General features: G+C 39.9%; 1 protein-coding gene across 1 annotated transcript; it reads right to left on the bottom strand.

Annotated features, from left to right (window-relative positions):
• Positions 1–3856: 3856 nt before the first annotated feature.
• On the bottom strand, positions 3857–9563 carry sox21b (SRY-box transcription factor 21b). Its single transcript, XM_026294924.1, has 2 exons — positions 5671–9563; positions 3857–5522 (listed from the first exon to the last, which is right to left on the bottom strand). Exon 2 carries the CDS (start codon positions 5505–5507, stop codon positions 4761–4763), a length of 747 nt encoding a protein of 248 aa, XP_026150709.1. The 5' UTR covers positions 5508–5522; positions 5671–9563; the 3' UTR covers positions 3857–4760.
• Positions 9564–15815: the final 6252 nt, after the last annotated feature.

Genomic DNA, 15815 nt, shown 5'->3' with positions numbered 1-15815 from the left:
CGACACTATGAGTGCAGTTCAGTCATCTCACCTGTAAAACTGATTACAACTCCCCAGCCCATCACCTGCCCCCAAACTAATTCAAGCGTTCCCTCTCTGAACTCCAGCAGGGGTCCATCGACTTATTGCATTATGTACTATTAAACAAACTTGGACTTCTTAAAAGCAGAGTCAGACTTCAGAGGCCGTGTGGCATGTTTATAAGGATGGACTGTACAGTACACAGAGATTTCTCATTTCTGCTGGTGACCTTGGGCACAGTGACATGTATGGTTTTGAGGCTTTGATTTGCCACGTTGAGGGCTTGTGGAAAAGGTGCAATGCAAGATAATTTTGGCATTTTTTTCCCTCCTGGGAGCATAGAGATGTAAGAAATGCAGCACTTCATACTCTGGAGATTACAGGTAATATGGCACACAACCATCATAAACATTCTTGACCTAACCTGATGATGGAGAGATTGCTTCAGGAGAGACTTTTCACACTTTGATTTGCCTAAAATGAGATGGAGAAGTCAGTGATCAGACTCTTTGAGGTTCCTCACAGAGAAGCCAGCACTCACTGTATATTTCCCAGCATTGTACATAGCAGAGACATGTTATGACAACCAGGTAAGTAAGAAGTAGACCTTTGCAAACAAATAGAGGGAAATATCCTCAAAGAGATGATACTGATGTATTATTCATGTCAGAAAATATACTAAAACGATCCATCTGAAGCCATTGAAGCCAGGTGATAATCCACATGCTTGTGGGGCAGCCCTGGGCGAATTAGGGATGAGGAAACCATTGTACATCCCTTTAAGGTCAATGTGGTTGAACCGCTGATACATATGTATGTTAATTTGCCTAATCTCACTTCTACAAATGTCTTACAGGCATATAAAGGGTTTAACACTAAGACATAATGATATCAGGGCATCAGATTGAGGAAGTGGTGGTGGTGGGGGGGTTACAAAAACATGGCTTTAAATCTTATGGAGAAACCTTTGTATCTGCTGTTAATATACTGTATTTTTTAATAAATATTAGATAAATTCTTAGTTTTCACTGATTTTCTATTTACAGTCTTCTTAACACATCCATGGTTCGGGTGAGTTAATTGTGAATACTTTTTTCAATTTTTAAATATTCTGTTATGGGGTTTCTAGGCCTTCTCTGCATATTGTATTATTTCACCGCTGTAAATACAGCTTAAATTAAAACTACTTAATATTATTATCATTTCAGAACTTAATTGTTTTTTCTTAACTTAATCAAAACAGAATTGATGCAAAAATGAATAAACAGGCTTGTTTTCCATCAAGAGCAGACTTTATCAAAAGCCAAGGAAAAGACATTGTAACAACAACTTAGAGCTGCTACAGCTCTTTAATTAGCTTGAATGTTTTAAAATAATAAAGTCTTCATCAAACCATTTGAGTTTAGTATTTTTTTTAATCTATTGCTCATATTGCTCAGGACCTTCAGAGTTGTTTTTTTTTTTTTTAAATCAGGGCCTGATGCTTATCACCATCTATCTATTGCTATTTATACTCACCCAGGACTAACAACATAATACTTTAAAATATGTGTGTGTGGACTGGGAATATTTATATTAGATTGATTTTTTAAAGTTATTCCTTAATTAAAACTTATTTAGGGCTGTATGAGATGAGGTAACAAAATTTTGCCAAAACCATGACTTTTGTTGAGTGGATTTATCTGGTTTGGCCTAATAAACCATATTCCAACAATTACCCAAAAAAAATGTGATTTTAACTTTAATCCTATCTATATGTTATTGCCCCTGATGTGCTGAGGATCCTGGAATAAAGAATGAAAACCATCTTATAGGAAGAAAAAAAAAAACTTTTCTCACTTATTTCCATACTTGCATCTCCACCTTTCCCATTGAGCTCCCCATCTTAGACAGAAAAAAAACATAGGCTATCTATTCAAAAGGCATTTAGTCCATTTCTTTCTTGGCCGGTAAACCTATTCATCAATTGTTCTGGCTTGTAGATTGCATTCTAATGCTAATCTAGCGTGTTAAATATCTTTTTGTTCCCTTTTCAACGTTTTGTCATTCAGTTTATCCAGTTTTGGCCACCCATTTTATTTATTTATGCGCCTGCTTCTATTCATGCGCTCATGTATTTTTTATTATGTTGTTTCACTGTCATGCAGTGTCAACTCACTCTATTCAGTGTGGGCTACTTGAAGGGCTTGGAGGGACAAAGCGTGTACACATTGCAGTGCTATTCACTCCGGCCAGCTGGATCGGCTGAAAAAAACCTTGTGAAAAGAAATCCTCCACAATGGACACAGAAGAAGTGCACAATGCTAACAGTTTTCCAAATACCACTGATTGCTTTCATCACAATGAGAGAAAGCAACCGCTTTTGCTGAGCTCCACTTCAACAAACAACACTCTCACAAAACCTCCCAGCCCACGTTTTGTTCCCAGACAAAACCTCCTCGACCGTCTAAACGCTCCCAGAGTTGGAAAAAAAAAAAAAAACTTCTTTCAGCTTTCTTTCCTTTTTCCTCAAGAAAAAATATAATAAAAAGCCCAAAGAAAGAGAAAGGAATCGCCACTGAACTCGCAATGCAAGTTCTTTTACAGGCTTGACGACCTTCTTCTTGTTTTGATGAGCCAGCCACTGGCTTTGCCCTTTTATGACACCTACAAATCAGTTTGGGTTTTTTTTTTTCAGCGTCTATATCGTTTCCATTTTTCTTTAAATTACAGATTATTCAAGTGTATTTCATTTGGTGGAACGACGCAAAACCACAGCCATAACTGCAATAATGAAAAAAAAAAGGATGAATTAAAAATGTTAAAGCCTGTCCTCAGTCACAATCAGCAAATTATATCGTCAAAAGTTTTTTTGTTCTGAATAATTTGAACATGAATTTTAGGCCAAATGCCTCCAGTTCTGACAGATCTCTCTCTCTCTTTCTCTCTCTCTTTTTTTAATCCAGGATATAAATGAAACACAAGGTCACATCTTCGGGGCCAAGAAGGAAGTTCCGTGGAGAGAAGTGATCGGGGGGTGTTACAATGGAGAACATAGTGTTGAAAGGGTTTAATTAACCGTGACGGAGATAATTATCCCTGGACTGTCCAAATTAGTTTTGCATAATCGCTCTGATCCTTATGAATTAATCTCTCGCTGTAATCTAGGAGGGGCAGTTTGCTTTAAATAACCTACATTAGACGTTACAGATCTAATATGGACTAATACACACCTGCTACACGCGCAGCACCCACACACCTGCGCACGTGAGAACATACACTCCTAAGGACAGGTGATCAGAGTGTTTGTTTTTTTTTAAAGAGGTTTTCCCGTTTTACCTTTAATTACATGTATCTAGTTTTGTTTCTAGGAGCACACACACTCAGCTCGGGTGGTTTTAAAGCCTCAAAGACGAGCTTGTTCTGCAGCCTAAAAGCAGCTCTCCTGTTTTTTTGTGTTTTTTTTTTCTCTCTTCCCTGGGAAAAGTAAGATCAGAGTACCACACAGTTTTATCTTCCTTCCTATTCACGATTAAAATTGTGATAAATAAGGTTTTGGCTCTTGATTACAATGGGCTGATTTAGATTCCCCCCAGTAGTGCCATTCAAAGCACGGACAAAAGCGGCCTTTGGAAGGATACCTTACACTTCACCTGGACTGGGCAGCAGGAGCAGGAAAAGAAAAGATAACAATCTTGTTCATCTCATCAAGAACTACAGCCGCGATCCCCTTCCGTTTTAATCCGAATACGCTTTATTGTAGTCCTTTGCTCAACAAGTGAACAGTAGCAATAGGTTGAAGTACATAACGGAGGTTAAAGAAAACACAAAAAAAAAAAACATACAAATTCCATAAGAGTGAGTTAAAAATGCTTTTTTTTCTGCTGCACATGATAGAGGGAGAGGGAGGGTGAGGGATCAAGAAAATGATAAACTCCTTGAAGAAACTTCTGCATTTGAAATTTGAACTTTTACCATTTAGTGGGGGAAACGGTCTGGTGGGTCAAACCCTGAAAGTTTCAATGCACAGAAATTGAAAACCACCTTCAAAATAAATTAAATCATCTACTTTTCATGTGCAAATATTACAGAACTGGTCTTGTCCTTTTTTTTTTTCTTTTTTAAAATTGTCTGGGTCACCATAGAGTCCACTAAACAATAAATATTACAGACATCTATAAAACGGTTTAAAAACTCAAAATATACACCGGGTTTCTAGTGAAATACGTGGGTTGCTGGCCCTATCTCAAACACTAAGCCTATAACGGCAAATAAACTAGTCTTTTTTTTTTATCTGTACACATTTACAGTCACTCAGGACGGTTGAAATGTTGTGGCAATCCTCCTTGATCCATGAATTATAAGCCTGTGATCCTGTGATTTATGGTCATTGTATTATGCTGCACTTGATCCCAACAGGTTAGTCGAGCAGGTGCTTGGAAAAGATAGAAATCGAAGAAAAATGAGATTTGACAAACTGATCTGATACCCTTTCCTCTCAAAGTGTGCACGTCTGCCACCCTTTAGTCCTCAGTGATGGCTGGGTAATAATAGATTAGAGAGTTCTCTAAATAAGCATTACCTTAGATAAAGGCAGTAATCAATATACATACACATGTGATATCTGAGACGACGAGCACTTCATCACATGTACAGGTTTCTGCATGCATAATAAAACTCTTGCATGAATAGCATTTTTTTTTTGTTTGTTTTTGTTTTGTTTTCACATTTCAATTGCTTAGAAGTCCAAAGTGGGCCTATCATAACGCCGCAGCATATGCAGGGTACGGTTCAAGTTGAGGTTTTCCCATCCCGGGGAGCAGGATGTATGCTAAGGGCGGCTGCAGTCCTGCTGAGGGCCAGGCCGTACAGTTACAAGGGATCATGTAGCCTGGGTTTCCCGGGGAAGGATGCGAGTGAGTGTGGGTGTGCGTCCCGCCACCTACACTGCCAGTCCCGGTGAAAGCCGTGGCGCCTCCCGGTGGGTACCCCAACGGAGACGCGTACGGAAACGAAGGTGGAGAAAGCTCAGTCATCTTGGATCCTAAGTCGAAAAAGGAATATGGGTTCGCGGACATGGATGGGTTGAAGAAAACCCTCGCCGCTGCGGCCGCAGCAGCCGCTGCAGCTTTATCAGGGTTCCCAATGACGGACTCGGAAAGTGCTCCAGTGGAAAGTCCGCTAACTTTAAGTGCGTCGTGCTCCCCGAGATTGTAGGGCACAGGGAAAGAAAACTTATCTTTTTTCATCAGAGTCTTGGGCTTCCGTCTCGGTCTGTATTTATAGTCTGGGTGTTCCTTCATGTGCATCGCTCGCAGTCGTTTGGCTTCGTCGATGAATGGCCTTTTCTCGGACTCGGTGAGAAGTTTCCACTCCGCTCCCAATCTCTTACTGATCTCGGAGTTGTGCATTTTTGGGTTCTCCTGAGCCATTTTTCTGCGCTGGGCTCTGGACCAAACCATGAAAGCATTCATCGGGCGTTTAACGTGATCCACTGGTTTAGACATGTTGGCACAAGCGCTCTGGAAAAGATATTTTACAAATCAGTAAAAGTATAAATAACTCGTAAAAACAGCACAAAATCATGAAACGCAGACTCCTTCAGAGCGTTTAAATGGCTATAGTCACTCTATGTTCACAACAAGCGCCGCTCATGGCTTTTCTACTTACTGAAGACTTCAATTCTTCATCCCACCGCTGATTATCTTCTGAAAAGTACAAGTGGCAGCGTCCTAAAGCGTGTTCAACTTATGTTTTCTGCTCCATGGTGCCGTCCGTCGGTGATACGCCTAAAGCAAGGAGGAGAGAGGGGGGAAAGCGCTGTCTTGTTTCCCTCTTGTCGCCTGAGACCGTCAACCACCACTCAGAAGCAGCATTCACGCAAGTGGATGATAACTCCCGCTTGCCCCATGTGAAATACAGGCTTGTGTGGCAGGTAGTGAAAGTGCCACTGGCACGCATGCGCATAAGTGCTGAACACGCAGCCCGACCGCTGAGCGATGTTTTTTTTTTTTTTTTAAATCCCACCCTGAGTTTGAAGGGGAAACGCATCTGGTGTTAAGTATCAGGTTTTTTTTAATTGTGGGTGATGATGATTGAGCTCATTAGTTGCATCTTCTGAATTCAGTTTATTTTAATGATCAACATGTCGGGATTTTGTTTAATTAAAGTCATTAACTTCGTCACTGAGGCGACGGATGCACCTGAAATACCTGAGGATGGCACCATGCGTCAGACTGATACAGTGGCAGATTCTGGGAGAGGCTGCGGCAGGCAGGTGCATATTGTTCACGATGAGTCTGAAAAAACAATCAGAGCAAACACACACACACACACACACACACACACACATTCACATATTTAAAACATCGATCACTTTTCTCTCCTTTCTTTAACCACCTCGAAGAAGCAGGTATCAACTCCTCTTTCTCACCTTTCACGTCTGTCGCGTCTCTGCACCGGCCCCTTCCCTTCCCCACGGGTGGCACTGCCATTGAGAAGCAGCGTGTAACACAAGGAAGGGAAAAAGGACGTCTGGCTTTAATTTTTCCGATATTGTGGCATTTTGTTGTAAATGCGCAAACGTCGAGGAGGTCTGAAGTGTTTCTAATCGCGCTTGGTGAAATTAATTACTTTACTGAAATCCCTCTTTTCACTTTCACTTCAAAGGACTTTCCCAAGGGCAGCGAATCGACAAGTGAAATGAGGCTGTCGAATATTCAACTAAGCAATTACAGTTATCTGCAGGACTTGTTGAGTAAATTGTAGGTTTAAGTGGTTTGTTCTCGCACCTTCTCCGTGGCACGTAATTATATATGTACAAAAAAGGAAATAGAGAAGGGCTGTATCGAACAATATAAATGACGAATTAAGCTGTAGGTCGAAAGTTTAAATTAGGATATAAATGGATGTCAAATCCAGTTCATGTGCTGTTATAGTATTTTAAAGGCTTAGACTAATCTAAGGGCAGTTTACACAACATTTAATACGGTTTTTGTAATTATAATTTTTGTTATTAATATTGTATTGTTAAATTAAACTTTTGCACATAATAACTTTTAATATAAACTGTGTCGGGATAAAGTTGAGTGATGACGCAGACCTATCCCAAACTGAGGCGCATTTTTACGAGACCTCTCGTTTGCTGCTCGGTGAGCCTGACATTTGTTTTAAAATTTCTGTTAACAGGGATTAGAGGTGTTTTATTAGAGCTGAGGAGGAAAAATAAAAAAGGTTCACTGAGGGATCGCTCTTTTGTCTCAAGCAGAAAACCCTGACAAGGTGCGGATGATCCGTGCCAAAAGGGACCAGATGAGACAAACCTGCTTCCCAAACTGAGTCGCAGCATCTCTCAACACCGTGCGCCCCTTTTGTCGGCTTGTCATTCACCTCGATAACATCCCTGCAATGAAGCGCTCCACTCGCTCCGCAGGAGCATGTGCCTCTCATGACACAAAACGGGGGAAAAATAGTTCTGAATCATATGAATAAGTTAGGGTGGAAAGTTCTTATCAGGAGTTGAGAGTTTAAAAAAAAGCAGTTTAGTGTGCGCACAAATGTGTTTTTCATTGGCCTCTTTAGATAGAAACACATTTTTCATTATTCCCTGTGATTTTATTTTATTATTTTCTTTAGGTGTGTTTTACAATTTATAGAGAAACGCCTCCCCTCTCTGCCCTGCCCCTGAGGAATGGCCACTGTTTTGATAACATGTTGGAGGATTTCAGCTTATGCCTGGGCCTAAGCTGAGCCTGCATTAACAGGAGCAGGTGGAGTCATCCAGCATGTTTTCTGCTCGTAAGAATGTCATAATTCGTTGTATCTATTTCACAAAACAAATTATTATTTTCCAAACATTAATTTATTCAAATTTGTAATTTAATTAAGATCTGATAAAATATTAAATAAATAAATAACACCATCAGCACCACAGTCTGTGTTTCCCCCCTGCCTGGGTCCTGGAAATAACACTTAAATAATTCAAGATGAGTTAGTGAGAGTGGGAGAATTACCTGCCGATAAAGCCTGGGTCCAGCCTCTGAGACGGAGCCAGCACTCCCACCTCACAGCACACTGATGATAAGACTGAATAGAAAAATATCATGCAAATAGAAGGCAGACAGCAGCAACAACAAGCCCATGGGGACATTTTCCTACCCGGAGAGATCGCACACAGTTCACTCTTAAAGTGCTAAAGCCATCACTCTGAAATAGGAGCCCCTGGAGGTGCAAGAATCTTCATGATAGCACCAAACTGTTTATTCTGCTCAACACTCCACTAACTCTGGGAGAATGCACAACAAATTATAGAGAGAGTTGATGAGGATCCCTGGATAATCCCAGTTTGCATAAAAAGCCTTCATCTATAAAGAATTTTGGAGTATGTGTACTTTACCTTCTCTTTCTTTTCAGAGTTCACTGTTCTTCTCCCATTGGAGGTGGAAGGAGGGGAACCAAGTCTCAAAATAAATTGATTTCAAGAGAACACACATTGACCTCTTGCTATCAGATGGCTTTTCTTTGAGCGGGGGAAAAAAGTGTGCAAAGTAAACAACAATATCTTCTGTTTGCCACTTCAAACCACACAGAATGAAGAGTATTTACTGCCACATGAAAGTTTGCTCATTATCTGGGAGGTTTGAAGAAAAGGAGAGGGAGGGGTCCTGATTGTGTACCTGATGCGGTTCCTTTCTGCTTGTCTGATCACAGCTCTGCCTGGATCCCCCCCCCCCCCCCTTTTCAGCTTAGCTGCTCGCATGAAGGCCGGGCCGAGGCAGAGGCAGCAGCAAATGCACCTTACAGTAAAAGGTTGTCATCTCGTTTTCATCTGTGTTCTGACAATTTTCATTAATCCCTACATGCGGATGCCAATTGCTCCACTTTTTACAGCTGATTTTCTGATTAAGGATTTATTCTGCAGATAATCAGCGCGGATGTGGACCGAAATATGTCATTAATTTAGCTGAAACCGTATTTAAAAGCATGACTGATATTATAGCACTGAAGATTTAAAGAGGAAGAAATACATTATTGATTCAAACATAATTAGTGTATATTTTCAGTTAACTCTTTTCATCATGTTGCCTATTTTTAATAATCATTGGCTCATATAAATTCCAGTGGTGGATGATTAAGACAAAGGTATTCATATCAAAGACATTTTTTGAATGAGTAAACAAAATCTGGAAAAAAAAATAAATAAATTGTAAACACATTGTCCAGCAAAGCAATATGTAAAAGACACTGAAGGACAGAAGTGGTTCCTGCATGATGTAGACAGTATTGAAAGTCAATTTGTCACTATCACAGCATTAGCTGCAAAATGTTATCTTAAGTGAGCCGTTGATAAAGTGCTAATGACAAACAGTTTAGTGTTGTAAGGCAACCAATTGATTACTATTTAAAGATGATTGCATTTAGATTAGAAGTCATTTTGCCTAATGAGGTTTCTTTACAGCTTTTACAATACGTAGAAAATATGCTTAAATGCAAGGCAATACAATGATCGGATTGGTAAGGAGACAATGCCGACTTCAGCATCACTTCAAATGAGTCACACAGGATGTCTGAATTAATACATAATTAATGTGAATAAAGTTAATATTTTACGTGGTTTAAATATGTGACCTATTTTGAACGTTGTGTTCTGAAAATATATTCAATAAGTGCCAAATTAGTTGTGCAGTTCTTTAATCATTCTAATTATACAGTCTTTATTGCACCTTAGGGCAGACTTTCACATCTTTGTCTCAGTGGGAATTATTTTGGTGAAGAACCAAAATATTTACTCAACCACAACCTAAATATTACGCATATCAAGAGGAATTGAGAAATAATCCTCTCATAGAGCACAGTATTAACTTAATCACATTAGTGAAAATACTATTGATAGTGGTCATGATCCCTAGTGAGGGAATCTGTAATTCACAATAAAGCAGCCATACGAGATAGAGCACACTGGAGTGTGTATTAAAGACTTGGGACTGGAACAGGCAAATGGCCCTGAGGATGGAGTGTGTGCGCGTGCTGTGTGTGTGCGTGTGTGCATGTGTGTGTGTGTGTGTGTGTGTGCGTTTGAATGACAGTAAAGGGGGAGGAAAGAGGATTGATTGTCAGTTCAATGTTCGAGGACCTGAACTGACAGATACAACAAACTTTGAAAGCACATTATGAAGGGAGAATGGCTACACAGAAGGATGTTGAGTCCGCAAGGTTGATAAGACCTTCATCTTTAAACCGCCGCTTGTCAAAGTATTATATGTAATCACACACTGCAGAATATCTACACACCCTGAGGGGCAAACAAAATAACAGCGGCAATCAAACGACTTCCTGTATCATTAAAAAACGGCCTATCCTACCCTTTGTGAAAAGTCAGATTTTTGAACTGTGATTGCCAGTGCCCCCCACAGGGCGTATGTTTAGCTTAAACCTTCCACATATTCTGTGTCGCAAAGTCGTGTGGTTCAAATCCACAAATACTTGTTTGCCTCCAGGCTCTGAGATGACTTTTCCCATGATAGACTATTTTGAGTCATTTAGCGGATACATTATCGCTGGCCTTTCTTTCTCATTATATTCTCCTTATCACCACAGCATCACTGCAAAGCCCCAAATAGAGAGTTGTAATTACCCAGACTGCCACCTGATAGCAGCCCTTCTATCAGCTTTATCACTCCAGGTCCTGCTAGCTCATCAGAGGGACAGAGGGAAGAAAAGGCCTGCTTGTGGCACAGCCTGCCACAGATAGCTCATCTCTCCGATACATTTATAGTGGCAGTTGCGATCAGAGAAAACTGATGCACCAAGGCAATTTTTTTTTTTATCCACCCCTTCCCTTCAACCCCACAAAGACTGCTCTCTCTCAGTCCTCTCCTAGTCTCTCACTCTTTATGTGAAAGCTGAATTGAGGCCACGCCACAAACAAAAAGTGATCCAATCTCCTTGAACCCATGGCAGCACAGTAACATGCTATTTGGGCTTTCATAGTGTGTCATCGTCCTTCAGAAACAACTCCAAAGGAAGACTTGTTCATCTTTAACATTGCATACAACCTTAGAGGCACTTGTGTAAAACAGTATAGTGCTTTCAGTTTATTAACCACCTTCAACCTTTATTACAAGTTTCTCCAATGTTATGAATAGGAGATGAATAACTGAATCTATAGATTTGTCTTCATCTGGGATGAATGAACAGACCAGAAAAATTGAGATTAAAGTTCAAGATGTATTTAAATTCACAGCCTTTTGAATGCAGTGGTCGGAAAAGTGAAAAGCGAAAAGTTAAATATGATCAAATCAAATTGCAAAACTGTTCAAAGTATTCACAGGTCTGCTATTAAAACTGACCTTTTGTGCTTTCTTCTTTCATTTGCATGAATAATTGTCCATTGTCTGGTAGATGTCACACTCTAGGAAAAGGTGATTTATGAAAAATTAAATTAAATTACACCAAAGAAAGTTAAGAAAAACAGATCATTTAATTATGTTTGCACCAGAACACTGACCTTGACAGTAGAACTAAACAATATTGTACCATGAATAAATATTTCTTTTAACAAACATTACTTGACGTGTTGTGTAAAATCCCTGACATATCCTGAGTTTGGTGCACAATTATAATTACTAGTATAAACAATAAAGAGCAATATAAATTCAAGATGTAGCCTGCATCATCATATTTGGGTACACTAAATAAAATGTTGACTTTTATACGTGTTATAGTTATACTTGATTTGCTTACAAAACAATCAGAAATTCAAGATGGAAAAGTTCTTTTAAAAGTGCTCACACTATTCTTCCTAGTTGGTTACTATGAAAGTATATAATTATTTGCCAATTCAGATGTTTGCTTTGTATGACGCATTCACAACCCTGCATTTCTTCATGTCAAGTATTGTGCGTGTGGCCGTGCTCTTCTCTATCACTTGTAACAATGAAAGAGCCTTTGTGTGTCTACTCATCAGTATGTCAAAGAAACAGCCTTAGTGACTGTGACCTCCATCAAATGGGAAAATTGTGAGGATGCATTGGAACCCTATGGTTCCCATGGCCTGAACACCTTCAGACAGTGGCACTCTAACACAGCCTGAAAGGAGAAATCAATCTTATTTGAGGAGATTAAGTGACCAAGATAATAACCATGTCATTGAGAAAGAAAAAAAGTCCCACTTTTCAAAAGAGTGAAATAACTGAGTTCCTGCAGATGGTTCATTGTTGCAGCTGAATGTCACATCTCACGAGGTGAGCCCTTTATGGCAGTGTTGTCTTACCTACCCCAGGGACAAAACATGTGGCTGTTCCAACTACTGCAGTAAAAGGTAAAAGTCTATCATAACAGACTCGTTGCGCAGAAAAAGATTTGTGATATTTGTACTGCATTTTGTATCCAAACGCATGGGGGTGTGTGAACGTGAGTGTGCACGTTTCTTCTAAGCACTGGCTTGAATGACAATATGATCAATGGGAGGGCAAGTGTCCTGTCAGCATGTCCTGTTCGGGTGGGCGGGGGGTAGTGGATGTGCAGGTTGGGGGGAATTAACAGTAGCTGTCTCAGGTGATCTCATTATTTGATGGACAGAGCAGTGGACAGGCTGCATTCATAGAAGCCTCTCTCATGTTGCTTGCTTAATCAGGCCATTACTCATGCACAGCAGCGGTGCCACTTATAGGAAATAATGATCATGTTTTGACAGAGTATTCTCCCCTCTCCATAATCAGCAATACATTACTGCCACAATGCCGATACTGTGCACACACGACAACATCATTAGATGCCATTGCAGAAGGGTTACACTTATCAGCACTCCAAAGCAGGCAGCCTGTTTGTATGTTTAGATGTTTGCATAATGATTTTAACTAATCTGTTTATTTCCAATGTTTATCTAAACAGCCCGTGAGGAGAAGGATAGTAAAGCAAGGAACGTGGCTTTTCAAAATCAAAGACTTCAAAGCGCTAATCGCCTGTGTGAAGATTAATGAATTACTCTTACAAATTACTCGTACTCCTCTCACTTTTTCACTCATGCAGTTTTTTTTTTTATGTTTGGCTAAAGTCAATATCCATCTGGAGCCACACTCTGAATGAATAGTGAACCCAGAGGCCAAGGCCCTGCAAGAGTCCGATCACAGTCCCATGGGACATTTACTAAAGATGCAGTGACATGCCTAAAGAGCAAAGCTCCGGTGGCGGCCCCGAGGGCTGTTTGTATTTAGCAGCACAAGCCAAAAGTATCTTCTCTGTCCAAATAAAGCCTTGCCAAGGGTCAAGTGAAATCAATATGTTAATCCATAAATTGTCCTGTGTGATAATTACTAAGAGAAACAGTAATTACAAAAGACATTAATTTACTTCTTAGATTTTGTGCCAGGGGAGAGTTTCACCCAGCTTTGATTCATCTGGAGACAAACAATTCACAGAGGAAGCATCCCTTTTTCTACAGCAGTGGTCGATTCTTTTAAAGAACAGTAGGCGCACACAGGCTTTTGGTCAGAGCACTTTTGGATATGCAAAGGGATTGTTTGAAGGTTTTCAAACCCCTGTGTAGCAAACACCAGGGTTCTTACATTGATCAGTAATGACGAGGTTTTCACAAAATACACACTTTTGTTCCCTCTGACAATGTATCTTGGACACTTGGATAATAGTAATACAAAAAAAAAATCTATATAGGCTGGTAAGGGATTAAAACCTTGAAATCCTCAGCTAAAGACACATGGAGCGTCACACTGCTTTGAGGACCTGTATACATTTTGATCTTTTTCTTCCCAGCCACTTTGAGGCATGGAACAAACATGGTATAGGCGTTCTTTTTTTTTTTTTTTTTCTTCAAACCCCAGGTTGCAGCTGGTCTGCCACTTGCTGTGCACTGCCAAGAGAAGAAACGCGTCTCTTTTATCAGGATGGAGCAAATCTGGGCTAATGTGTCTGGTAGAGAGTGTCCCAGGGAGCCTCACCCTCCCATTCTTTGGCCATTCTTTCCACTTTTCTCCTCTCCTGCACTTGGGATAATTGCAGTTTAATTGGGTGACAAGAAATGAAAACTGTGTCCACATTATCTAGGATTATCTCTTTTTCCTCCAGCCTGCCATCAATTCAAAGAAGCCCATTTATCAGCACAGGGAAGCTGATGCTTGGTCAGCGGAGGAGAAGCTTTGAGCACCAGTTAGCAAAATGAAGAGAGAAAGGGGCCGGGAGCGATGGGAGGAGGCCTGACAGCTAAGAAAAATGCTCTTTGTATCTTATCAGAACTGTACATTCATCTTCAAGATGCATATCATTTTAGCACTCTAAATCAATAAAAATACAATAATATTATTCCAAAGAATGATTTGCTCCGAAAAACAAAAAAAGAAAGTATAATTCCTGCCAGTCTCAGTTCTCCAACTCTAATTCAGCAGCAATAGCTTCCATTTTTAAATGTTTCAGTTTAATTACCCACAAACATTTCACCAAATCTACAACGCATCACTTCACCTTAGCAACCCAGACAAAACGTGCCAAAGAACAACAATACATCTCCCAGATTTGTGGCACGGACGTGATTCATAGCCAGCCTCATTCATTTCCTCAGCATTCTTAAATTCTGCACGGCAAGGTTATAAACACTGAGTCATACTCAGGCCAGCCATAGCTCACCTTGTTTTTTGTTTGAGCTGTACTCAACCTTAAAAGCCTCTTTCAGGATGCATGAATGCACTTCATTTTCTCTCCAAGAACTTTGCTCTGATAGCTGAAAAAAAAGGAAGGTTGTTTAGAGAAGGAAGAAGAGACAATGAGGGAAAAAATGAAAGCTTTCAGATTCCATTATGAGCATTGCCCTCTATTCTTTTCAGCTGTTTATACTGTACATTTTCTTCACAATAATTCCCTTTACCTAAATATACTTGTCGGTCGCTCAAGCACAGTTCTAAATGGGCCTTGCATCAGGGTTATGGTAATGCAGTAAATACGAGAAAAATGATTGAGAGGCATTCTGGGAATGGATCAGGGTAAAGAGAGCAGATCAGAAAAACGGCTTCATTAGTTCTTTGCTTAGCCTCTGCACAGAAGTAGATGAAAGAAGACAGACCTTGCCAGTGCACTACATACGTACCTATTCAGTCCCAGGTGCATTGTGAAACATTTAAGATGGTCTGATCATTTGTTGGAAAAAGCAGGCTTTTTGCGGCACTAAAGCATAAAAATATGGTGTACAATGACCAAGCTGGAGTGCCTTCCAGTCTGAATGCAACAGGGGACCTTCTCTCAACACAATGCATTTGAAGGTTACAAGATATATTGCCTGTTCTGAGGAGGGTGCACATGCCTGTGCCAATACGTATGTCTGTATATCAGTGCATAGTCATGGTTTGCATATAAGGGCTAGACAAAACAATGTAAACAATGTAAAAAAAAAAATTAAAAAAAAAGAATCATATTATCATGAAGGTTTGTTAGAATAATTGGTCAAACACATATCCAGACCCATTGATTTTGATATGTGATTCCAGACTTTCCTCTTCATAAATAATTAATAATTAATTTTGGGGTTTACTGTGTACAGGCTGGTCTGAAACCCAATGTCCTTCCTGCTCCTGCAGACCTTTTCTAGCTGGCAAACAATAATTTGGCTAAACCAACTTTTGTAGTAATGTTTGCCATTTAGTTTATTCTGGGCTCAAGCAATTATTAAGCAGATGTTAGAATTACTTTGTTCAGTTACTTTCTGCTGCACATGTATACATCTGTAACATGCTGCCTTCTATACTAGATTTTGTAGTTTTCTAATTACCAATAATCGTTCTGGAGACTGAGTGAAAACAGATCGACAGAGC

This window comes from Mastacembelus armatus, chromosome 21 (assembly GCF_900324485.2).
Source record: "Mastacembelus armatus chromosome 21, fMasArm1.2, whole genome shotgun sequence".
Lineage (NCBI taxonomy): Eukaryota > Metazoa > Chordata > Actinopteri > Synbranchiformes > Mastacembelidae > Mastacembelus > Mastacembelus armatus.
Note: the sequence above shows the minus strand (reverse complement) of the source record. Positions and strands in the feature narration are given on the sequence as shown.

Bases quoted from the DNA above. Each gene is read 5' to 3' on its own strand.
- sox21b (XM_026294924.1), bottom strand. From the start codon at position 5,507: ATGTCTAAACCAGTGGATCACGTTAAACGCCCGATGAATGCTTTCATG.